This window comes from Cebus imitator, unplaced genomic scaffold, assembly GCF_001604975.1.
Source record: "Cebus imitator isolate Cc_AM_T3 unplaced genomic scaffold, Cebus_imitator-1.0 Scaffold37, whole genome shotgun sequence".
NCBI classification, from domain to species: Eukaryota; Metazoa; Chordata; class Mammalia; order Primates; family Cebidae; genus Cebus; species Cebus imitator.
Window position 1 is genome coordinate 394,654 of NW_016107352.1, and position 12,264 is coordinate 406,917.

At 35.2% G+C, this 12,264-nt stretch overlaps 1 protein-coding gene across 1 annotated transcript in view; it reads right to left on the reverse strand.

The window, feature by feature from the left end:
- Positions 1–9,922: 9,922 nt before the first annotated feature.
- CALCR (calcitonin receptor) overlaps positions 9,923–12,264 on the reverse strand; it is a 74,836-nt gene continuing 72,494 nt past the window's right edge. Inside the window, exons 12-13 of the mRNA XM_017525104.2 lie at positions 11,899–12,009; positions 9,923–11,844 (exon numbers count right to left, since the gene is read on the reverse strand). Of these exons, the coding sequence (XP_017380593.1) occupies positions 11,722–11,844; positions 11,899–12,009 (234 nt within the window). The 3' untranslated portion in view covers positions 9,923–11,721. The remainder of the gene's footprint in view (positions 11,845–11,898; positions 12,010–12,264) is intronic.

Here is a 12,264-nt window from a genome sequence, read left to right on the forward strand (position 1 = left end):
TGCATTTTTCTTAATAAAGTGCTGCATGCTGCTTAGATAATTTTTTGAATAACATATTGATTACTTTAGATGCTCTTTCTCCCTCTCCTCAAGCCCACTTTTGGTTGTACAAGCAAAACAGTGATTTTTCGATACATTCATAAAATACTATTCTGGCCTTCCACCCCTTCAATAGGTGAGTCTTTAAAAAAAATGAAAGCTATCACATATTTTGTTGCTGCTGTCTCTGTAACTCTGTAATATCCATGTGACATTACTTTTCTATTTGTTTTTGAATTTCTGATTCACTGTGGTATTCCCAAGCTGCCCTGTTATGTAATGATTATAGACATATAAATTATTTCTGACTTTTTTTCTAGATAATTTCCCATGAAATGTATCCTATTCTTCTCCTGTAGTTCTATTTTATTTGTCTGATGGGATCCTCCAGAAAAGATTTTAGAGCAAATGTGAAAACCATTATCCCTTTCTGCCTCATGTTTCAGTTGGAAAACATCTTTATTTTACCAGTAAGTTTTCTGCCCAGTGGAATCCTCTCAGCATTTAGGGTGGGCAAACAGGCCCTCAGCTGTTACTCAACATACTGTTGCAATAAGAATCAGAAAATCAAATTCCATTTTTCAGGAATATTCTCAGATTGAATTCTTTTTATTTTATCTTTCTTTACTGGCAAAGCTACTATCTTCATTTGGAAGTAGAGATGAAAACTATTTGTGCTTTCATGATTCTCAACTTCTTACCTATAACGTCTGTGAAAGGAAATGTATTTTTGACATTGCTATATGTTCTCATGGGAATAAGAAGAGTATATCTGTTGTATGTAATGAACCTTTGTAAGATTTTGTTCAGGGCTTAGATATATGGTCTAAGAAGGTAAATATTCTAGCCAGGCCAAGTTGTGGTGTTAGGATAGAAACCCACTCAAAGTATTTTAGGACAAAAAAGGTTTAATTGTGAGAATGTAGGGCAACATTATAGAATTCTGTTGTGAGAAATACAGCCAGGTCTCTTAAGACAGCATTAGGAGAAATATCTAATGTAGATGACAGGTTGATGAGTGCAGCAAACCACCATGGCATGTGTATACCTATGTAACAAACTGCATGTTCTGCACATGTATCCCAGAACTTAGAGTACGTATATATATAAAAAAGAATAATCACACAACTATTTGTGGACATATCTCTAAGGCACATCACCATATGGTTAATAGTTTTTATGTCTCTTATTTAAAATTCCCAAGAGAGATAATTTGATTAACCCAGCTCAAGTTAGGTGACTGTCAACATCCAATGTTCTATGGCATCTTTGCTATAGACGCTAGTGAGGTCACCTGGTCTAGACATATCTGCCAAAGCGTGGGTAAGGGAATAGTCTATTAGATAGTGGTGTGTACGAAGAGGTATCAAGTGGCTTATTAGTACATCAACACACTCACTGTTCTAGAATGGATAGAGATTTATCCACTTTTTAAGCACATGAGTTGCTTTCTTTGATTCAATCATTCCAAAACATATACTAAGAGTAGAGGGTAGACATGTTATTTCTTATTATTAGCTGCCTCGTAGGCTCGTGGGTTTTTTTCTGTTATTGTTGTTGTTCATTAAATACTCCAATTTTACTCTCCATGACCACTTAGCTGTCTCGCAAATCTCATAAGATTATCTTTCTATATGTGTTTTTCTAATCACTAGGTTGCAAACTTTGACTTCATTTCCTTTCTGATCTTTCAGAATTACTTTCTTCTATTCTTTCTAGTCTTCCAATAAATTGGAGGAGGGTTGCTTTCTCCCAGTTATGAATACCTGTTTGTTCCTAAAGTACATAACACCTGTGACAACTTTTGAGTCAGACAAACATAATGCCTACTTTTCAGGTTCTCCTCTCTCACAAGATTGGGTACAAACTCTGGTGTTTCTCCCAAGAAACACTCTGTTTCTATGTGTGATAGGGGCATCATTTTAGTAAGCACTTGTCTGCTAGTCAATCAATCTGTACCTATCTTCATATACATGTTAACCTTTGGATTACCTCTCCTGCCTTTTCTGTAAACTGCCTGTGCATATCTCTTACCCATACTTTCTTGTTGATTTGCTGAAGTTCTTTTTTATGTTCTAGATATTAATTCATTGTCAGATTTTTCTGTAATGCTGTAATTTGTCAATTCAGGATATCTGTTTAATAAGGGACAGTATTTCTTGTTGAACAAATATTTTTTATTTTAATGTAAAGAAACATTTCTTTTTGCCTTTTGATTTACACTATTTGAGAAATTTTTTCCTGCTCTAAAATATTTTCATACATATTCTTTTTAAAAATGTATAGACTGATCTTTTACAATTAGAAATTTAATCTCCTAGGAATCTATCTTTTGATGTGAGATTTTGCGGAGTTCAGTTTTATTTTTCTCCATGTTGTGAGTCTGTTTTTCCAACATCATCTATTAAATAACTCATTATTTTTCCCTGATTTGTAGTGTCACCTTCATTATATATTCCAGAAAATCTTATCTGAGAATTATTTTAAGATAAAAATTAATACTTCTTCAATACATTTCATAGGATTTAACCACCAAATGATCTCAGGCTGTAGTTTTGACTAAGTATTTTACTCAAATTCTCTTTTTGTGCCTATTTTGTTCATTTTTATATAAATATATATATATATATATATCTTTAGAAATTTGTTTCATCTAGGTTTTCAGATTTATTAGTGTATGCTTGCATACTGAACATATATATGCAAATGTCATAATTATAGTACTGTTTTTATAATCTCTGTGATACCTGTTTTATCCACCCTTGTATTATATATATTTGAAAAAAGAAGTCTCTTTTTTCTTTGATCAGTCTCACTGGAGACCTTTATTATTTTTTAATAATATTTTTCAGAGACCAAATTGACATTACTGTTAAACAGTCTTATGCTGGAAATAACAAATATTTCTAAATAACTTACTTTTTATAGAATATTAAGAATTATAGAGTGGTAGCTCTGTTATATCAGTGTCATGTTAGTTTTAACTAATATGGTTAATTTAGGTAGTTTTGGTTTAGTTGGCCTTCTTTCTTGCTCTGTCTCTCATTCCTTATTTCATTGATTTCTGTTTGAAATACTTGTCCCTTTGCGATATATGTTTGATGAATTATTTTAGATCATTTAGTTCTGCTATATAACAAGGAAAGTGAAAAAGAAATATGAATAACAAGTAGTTAGTTAATTGTGAGATCTATTAGACATAGAATGAGTTGAATAGAGCAGATATGTGCTTAACATAGACTTAAATCTTCTACCCATAGTGACACCTATTCTACTTCTTGTGTCCTCTGCCCAAGAAATGCAGATAAAACCCATATAAAAACTAAAAAAGTAAGAGTTATTTAGAAATATTTGTTGTTTCCAACATAAGATTGTTTAACAGTAATGTTAATTTGGTCTCTGAAAAATATTATTAAAAAATAATAAAGATCTCCAGTGAGACTGATCAAAGAAAAAGGAGGCTTCTTATTTCAAATATATATAATAAAATAGTGGATAATAAAGGTACCACAGAAATCATGAAAACCAAATCGTGATAATTAGAAAGCTACAACAGTAGCCACAAGTACCTGCCCCTGCAGATCCTTGTTTGGCTCTAGTCACCTTTCATATCCTGCATTCCATTGCTCAAACCTCAACTCTGGTTTCTCACAGCCTCGTCTTCATCAGGGAAAATGTGATTAGAGAGGACATGTGAAATTGTACCCAATGATTCAGGTAGTATGGCTATACTATCATGCTAATGCTCTATCCTAAGTGTGCTAACCTATCTTTCATCTCCTTCCCAAAGCTTCTCACTAAGTGCTTTCAATTGCTTAAGTAAACTGCATGATTTGAGCATCTTTAGTCTGTGAGTCTTTCTGGGTTAGCTTGCCTGAAAATATACTTGGAGGTTATTGTTACATGAAGGTAATTTCTCATATGACATTGCCCTTCTTGTATTTTTGCTTTTACTCAGTTGCTCACTTTCTGGTTTCTTCTTAATGATACCTAAAGTTTACGCTTACTTCTAGGAATCGCTCTAGGCATGTTCCATAAATGTAGAGATGTAATGTTTTCTTTATCGAAGTAGTATTAATACAGTTAGCCTTCCATATTTGCAGATTCCACACCTGCAGATTGAACCAACTGTGGATAAAAAGTATGTTTAAAAAAAGGTAAAATTGACAATACACTGATTGAAAAAATACAAATGAAAATATATTATAACAACAATTTATGTATTCTTTACATTGTATTAGATATTATAAATAATCTAGAAACATTTGAAAGTATATGAAAGGATGTATGTAGGTTGTATACATACCTGTAATCCCAGCACTTTGGGAGGCCAAGACGGGTGGATCGCCTGAGTTTAGGAGTTTGAGACCAGTCTGACCAACAAGGTGAAACCTCGTCTCTACTAAAAATACAAAAATTAGCTGGGCTTGGTGGCAGGCACCTGTAGTCCCAGCTACTCCAGGGACTGAGACAGGATAATTGCTTGACCCTGGGAGGTGGGGATTGCAGTGAGCCAAGACTGAACCACTGCACTCCAGCCTGGGTGATGGAGCAAGACTCCATCTCAAAAAAAAAAAAAAAAGTAAGGATTATTTGGAAATGTTCATTGTTTGCATTATTGGATTGCTTAGGCTAAAATTTGCTATTAATTTCTAATCTTTTTTGCATTATGGTCAGATATCTTTTGTATGGTATTAATTCTTTAAAATTAATGGATGTTGTCTTTAGGATCTTAAATATGGCTGTTTGGTAAACATTCTGTCTATGTTTTAAAAATGCATGTTTCCTGTTTGTTGAGCATAGTGTTTGGTATGTTTTTAATTGCTTGAGATTGATAGTTGTATTTTTCAGGTATTTTACCATACTGTTAACATTTTATTTGCTTGATCTAGCATATTCTAAGACAGATGTGTTAAAATCCTCGGTTCAGTATTAAGAGATGGTACCTTTTGGAAAGTGATGAAGTCATGAGTGTGCCTACCTCTTGAGTGGAATTAGTGTTCTTACAAAAGAGGTCTGAGATTCCAGCTACTCAAGAGGCTGAGGCAGGAGAATCGCTTGAACTCAGGAGGTGGAGTTTGCAGCGAGGAGAGATTGCGCCACTGCACTCCAGCCTGGGGGACAGAGCGAGACTCCATCTCAATAAATAAGTAAAATAAAATAGGCCTGAGGAAGCTCCCTTACCTTCTTCCACCATGGGAAGCCACATAGAAGACACCTTCTATGAGGAACTGGGCCTCACCAGACACCAAATCTGTGGGTGCCTTTGTCTTAGATATGCCAGCCTGTGGAACTGTGGGCAATAAACTTCTGTCTAAATTACCCAGTCTAAGGTGTGTTGTTACAGCAGCCTGAATCTATCAAGATCTTGCCCTTTATGATTTTTTTTTGTCTTTTTTTGTTTGTTTGTTTGAGATGGAGTTTCACTCTTGTTGCCCAGGCTGGAGTGTAAGGGTGCAATCTCGGCTCACCGCAACCTCTGCCTCCTGGGTTCAAGCGATTCTCCTGCCTCAGCCTCCCAAGTAGCTTGGGATTACAGGCATGCGCCACCATGCCTGGCTAATTTTGTATTTTTAGAAGAGACAGGGTTTCTCCATGTTGGTCAGGCTGGTCTCGAACTCCTGACTTCAGGTGATCCACCTGCCTCAGCCTCCCAAAGTGCTGTGATTACAGGCGTGAGCTATGGTGCGCTGCTGTTTGCTTTAAATTCTGTTTAGTCAGATACTAAGAGAGGACTTCAATTTATTTTGGTTCATATTTCTCTAGCATAACTTTTCCCATTGATTTTTAATCTTTTGTATTCTTTTCGTCTTACGTACTTCTTGTATTGCCTGTTGTGCTTTGTGTCTTATGTGTCTCTTGTTTTCTGTCGGGCTTTGATTTTTTTTTTTTCCCAATAAGTGAATTTCTGTTTCTAATTGGCAACTATGATCACCTTATTATAATTGTTATATGAAAATTTACTTTACACATCCTAAGACCCATACTCATTAACTTACCCATATTGCTTTTTTAATTACCAAATCTGTGTCTTCCTCCTAAAAGAGAGAAGCTTTAGCTAGCTCTCAGGTCATGATTTCTTCTTGCCCTGATCAATATTAACAAGAATTTTAGCTTGGGGCATTTATTTCGCAATTTTGGGGTTATTGTTAGCTGAGGTATTTTGTCTTTAACCCCAGAGAGTTTTAAAACATACTTCCGTGAATATGTCCCCTTCTCCATTTTAATTTTTTTGTGTGTGTTTTTCTGGTACTCCTATTATTGATTTTGGCAATTCTATTTCTATACCTCTTGGTTTTTCTTTTCTGCGTTCTATATCTTTATTCTTTCCTATTTTCTCTGAGATTTCTGATCTAGAATTTTAACTCACTACTTAATTTTTCAGTGGTGTCTAAATTATCATGTGTTATTTATTTCAACTATTCAGTATAGTGTTACTTTAGGTATTGCATTTTTATAACCAATAGTCCCACTGGCTTCCTTTTTTCTTGTTTCTTTTTAAATCAATTGCTAATTTTTGTCATGCATGGGTTTTCTCTGCTTCTATAGTTTGTCCCGGGTTGTTATCCAGAGAGGGAATTAGCACCCTAACCAGTTTGTCACCTTGGCTGTCCCTCTCATTCCTCAGTGTCTCTTCTTTCTTGACTCTCTACCTTCTTTTTCATCATCTGATGCATAGTTGAATGGGTGAATGAATATTCATAATCATCATCCTATCTATTCAGATCCCAATTTTTGAAACTAAGAAGTGGATATCCTGCCAGCAACAGTATTAAGTGCAGTCCTGACTACTATATGTAGCTTTTTCACAGGTCTCAAAACCGTGAATTTTCCCAAAACATGTTTTGTCTCTCAAATATCCGCATAAAGATGTCATTCAAAGTGAAGAAGCTGCAAACTAGCATTGTGTGTGAAAAACTCTCTGGCTAAAAATAGAACTCACCACTATGGAAAGAAACCCTTGAAACTACAGAAAAATAAATGCCATCTGAAGATCCTTTTTGGTTGAAGGAATCTATGGACAATGAATTAAGTTAACTTTGGACTAAAAAGATACATGTTGTGAATGATTTCTTTTCTCTTAACCACTGGGAATTTACTATATGATAGTTTTCAGAGTTAAAAAAGAGGAACAGCCTTACCTTGAGACCCTGGCTAGGATAGTAGGACCCACCAAAATGGCAATTTAAAAAGCAGAGGCATTGGGTAGCCTTGATTTAAATCCTAGCTCAGCCACTTATGTGTGATTGTGGTAGATAATTTATTCAATTTATCTTCTACATAATTTTCTCATCACTAAAATGAGCATAAAGAGAAGTCTCATAGTGTTATAAAGAGTAGGTGAGCTAATGTCTATTGGTCTATTATATTGAGTACAGTGTTTTAATGATTGGTGTTTATCTCTCTCTTTCTTCTTAAATCGTCTCTATTAAAGGGATGCTCTCCATAGCTTTAAGTTCACAATATTCCTCTCCTGATGAGAGCATACAGAAGCTGCAGTGCATAAGTGCACTGAAGAAGAGACTATATCCAGAGAAATTTCTTGCTGCACAGAGACTAGCCACTGATTCTGCTATGCAGAGATCTTAGGAGTTTATAGCTAGTTGTATATTTAGTTGTATGGCCTCTGTATGAGAAACCAATGTGCTAGCTTTAATCAGCCAGTCTGGCAGGTTTGGATAGAGACAGATTTCTCAATCTTTTCTAATTTTTTTTTCATTAATGACATCTCAGCTGGGTGTATTGAAATTCTATTAGGCACTTCACTTGCAAAACTCTGAGATTTTATTGGAGGCAAAATTCTCCAAATTAAAATAACAGGTCTCTTAAGCAAAAGAGACTGTAGTGACATGAGGTGACATTGCTGGTCAATAGGTTAAGAGGGATGGCACAGCTTATGTCTCAGTGGAAGGATTTCTGGGAAAGTTAGATAGAAGGCATTGAATTTTTGTAAATAGAAAATGGACATTGATCAGTGGCTTAAGAGACTGGCTGGCCCATGCTTAAGATAATGGAAAATCTCTGAAAATTCTTAGAGATTCTTGCTAGTCTGAATGAAGGAGGATATTATATTAGAAAATCTTCCTGCCCTTTGTTGGTTATAGTTTCAGTGACTGTGTTTTCTTTCCTTCAATGCTTCATATTATTCAGAGATATTAAATAAATGTTAATTTCATGTCCAGAAGAAAAAATACCAGAAATACAGTTATTTCTTAATTTGCAAGTGTGGCTTCTCTAATTTCCTTTGCCCACACATGCACATATTATCATCCTTTTCTGTATGTTTCCAGTTATTGTTTCCTGTAACCCCCTGCTTGATACAAATTATTAGTTCAGTAAAATCAACTTTCATAAGCTTAAGTTAGGAGTGTCATCTTGTTTATTGTCAAAATAGCAAATAGAATTTCCTTCTGAGTTTACTTGATTGCCCTTCTAAGTATGGATTCTGATCTACCCTCTTCATAAAGAATTTCATTTTAAATCCAAAAGTGTTAACTCCTGTGATAACTAGTTAAGTTGCAATCTAGCCAATGGAAGAACCACTATTTTAGTCCTTGTCAAGACAGTGAGTCCCCCTTGAACCTTTGTCCTGAGATCGTGTTCTGAGAATGCTTCTTAAAACTGAAGCTCTTATGTCCAGTGTTAATGAGGAGGGAAGATCACACTCAGCTACCACCTCCAGTCACATGTGTCACTTCATTCTTCCATCAGTGGTTATGGTTTGTGGGTAATGCTTCACTTAGCAGGTTTTGATTTTTACCCTTACACCAAAAAGAAGCAATCCCTACTGTAAAGAAGGTTTGCCTTGATAACTACTATTGACAAATATTTGTTTTATAGCGAGATGGAAGGTGTATGAAACATCTATTTAATCAATGTCTAATGAGTGAAGGGATGAATGAGAATGATTGTAGCTCAAGGATGATAGCATTATTGTGATGTATTATTCAACATTTTTCCCTGCAGTAACTGAAATATTCATTTGCACCTAAAGACCTTTTTTGGATTGAAAAATAGGAGTCAAAGCAAAAGGGAAGCTGACTGTCTGAATACTGGTTTATCTCTTGAGAAATCATGTTTTATGATATGATGAGAAATTGTTTTTGTTCCTCAAGATTACAAAGATAATAATATCTCTTTTTATCCCCCTCTGGAACATAAGGGAAAGATGTAATCCTTATATATCCTTTCAGAAGAAGTTTCTCAGATCTCATGAGGCCACAGTTTTGGAAGTTCTCACATAATGAGAAGAATCTACAAATTGCTCCTGTTCTCCTTTATTAGTACATCCAAGTTCTCATTTAATGCTCATATTTTCCATTTCATGCTTTCCAGATCTGAAAATCTTTCCAATGGTGCCCTTTATGCATTCTAATGATAGTTAATTAGTTGCCTTTCATCTAGCCTTAGTCTCTCTCCCAAACTATATTAACAGCCAATGATTGTAACACTTCCAATGATCTGACATGATATTGGACAGATCAGATCTGGTCCCAGAATAATGAATTAAAAAACAAGAACAATAAAAGGATATTCTTGCCCTTGATTTCTTTGCTATCCTTCCTAAACTAATGCAATATTGACTGACAGTGATGTGTGGTTTTGTGTTATCAAGGACCTGAGAACAGTGTCACTGAGTTTACAATCAAATTGAGACTAAAGATGGTTGTACTAATAAACATAATAACGTTGATATGTTGTGCATGGTTTCTAATCTATACTTTTAGATTATATTTCCCACTCCTAAAGTACAAACAAGATGGGATGTTAGCAGCCCATGGCTGAAATGAAAAACAGCATGGAATGAGCAGGAGACAAGATGAATGAATGAAAGATGAATAATATATTTCTTTAGAAAAATACGCAAATATACATCTTTTGCTTTTAACATACTCTGTATTAATTTATACATATATATATAGCATAAGCATTTCACATAATTTGGGCAGAACTATGTGCAATTCTATAATAAGCTATTTTATTTTCTTCAGGCCCTAGTATATTAGCATAAAACATCTAAAATATTTTAGCAATATATTATCACATTTGTACCAGAGCTGCCAGAAATACTCTGTTTTCCATGTTTGTAAACAAAAATAGAACAATACTACATAACGCTGTGATTGGAAAAATACCTTCTTTTCAATTCCCCCCTTACATGCAGTAAAGGAGACTTAAACTACTTTAGTATCCAAAATTCATTTTCTCTGTAGAAATATAATTTTCTCTGGTTGCACTAAATATATAACCATAACAAATCAATTTATTGTCTTTCCACAACTAAATCATTTCTGAAAGGCAGTGGCAAAATACGATATAGAAGAGACTGGAGATTTGGAGGATTTCAATGTATCTCCTCATTTAGTATACAAATTAAATAATGGTAACCCTGATTACTGTTGCAAATTCACAAATTAATTTTAGGTACCAGTAATGATACTGGCTTATTAAGGGGTTTTCAAAAATCTGATACTGGAAAGTAAAGAGAGATATGGGACTATAATACTGGATTTTAATGAGAAACTTTTAAAATGAATTGATTTATGGTTAAATTTGTAGCAATTTTTCTCCCTCCTGTTTTGCTAATAACAAGAAACAAGAAGTCAACCACAAACTGATTTCTAATTCACCCTCCTGAATTTTTCTGGAAAAGACTGAGATCTAGTTAAGCTTTGAAGCTGGGTGGAAAGCAGTTAATGGACTTATATGGAGTCTTTTAATTATCAGTTTTCAACAAATTTATCTTTTACTGCTAGATAGCACCCAAGGGCAAGAGGTACTCTGCTTTATAAACCTTTAAGTAATTTGCTTTATAAATCCTGGAGTTTAGGAAAGTGGAAAACTCTCTTTAAAGAGAGTATATTGTCTTCCACTAAGAATTATAGTTTTGGCAGTTTTGTAAAAATTTTTAGTGATGGATTCTTTGTGACCTCTCAGTTTATAAATGTCAGCAACCAAAGTACATTCAACATTAAGACCAATTCCTTACAGCAGTTAGGGCCTGCCCAATGGACAAGGATTATCCAAAACCAAGCTGAGCATATAATGTTTCCCACAAATTGACTCTAAATTTCTTTTGCATTCAAAGCATACATCTTCCTGCCAGGTCTTTTTCTTCACATATTTAGTCATCTGTCTATTAGAAAGCTACTTTGTCTTGCAGAGGTCACGTAGTTCGTGTGGTTTACATTGTAAGGATGGTAAAACTTCTCAGTAACATCAGTATTGATTGAAATTAAAAAAATTAAAAATCAGATCCATGGTCAAATACAGAAATACTGTAATTCAAAATCTAGAGTTAAAAAGAAAAATATCGAGAGTGATTTTAATTTTTCAAAGGTATAAATGGCTCAATATCAACAAGGAGCACCCTGTATCTGAACTAGGTCAATTTCTTTGTGTTTCTTTGATACTTTGCTTGCATTACTGTGACATTTGCATCTCAGTCCTGGATGAATGATGGAGTTCACAAGTTGCAGTGGGAGACTCCATTCCTAGACTGTCTCCCAAAGCAATAGTACCAAGAATAACTTTCTTCAGGTTTACTATGGACAAATTCACTGAATAATTCTTCACAAATGATATGTTCGGTTCCTGGGAGGATGGAGATCACTTTAAATGCATGGTCTTTCTCCCAGGAAATGATGGCTCAGTGATCACGATACTGTGTTTGCTTCACATTCAAGCAGATGACTCTTGTTCTATGATGTTCAGAGGAATCATCTCAGCATTCTCCTCGCCTTGGCTGTTGGCTGGTACATTCCTCTGCTCCTGATGGCAGATGAAAACCGGAATGTTGTCGGCCTCTGCGGTAGCAGCAGCAGTGGCGGCGGCGGCGGCGGCGGCGGCGGCTGCAGCAGCTGCAGCGGCTGCTGCAGGGCGAGGGGAGCGGTTAGAGGGGCGGCTCCCCCAGCGCTGATTCCACTGAATTTTGAATTGGGCCCATTGGCGCTTCACGGTAGTTTGGACCTGGAAGGGAAAAGGAGCCTTATTTTCATGTGATAGTCAGAAATGATCAATGCAAAGTGTGTGAACATAATTCTTAGAGCTTATCAGAGGTTAAAGTTGAATTGTAATGCTGATCTAAAGAGCTGAGCTGTGTATGCTGTGGCCACAGAATATACCAACTTGAAAGAAGAATTTGCAAATGGAAGAACTGAGTTACTTGCCTAGATTACCCATGGGAAGGCTGTTTGCTAGTTTTAAGAAAAGTTTTCTTTTTTT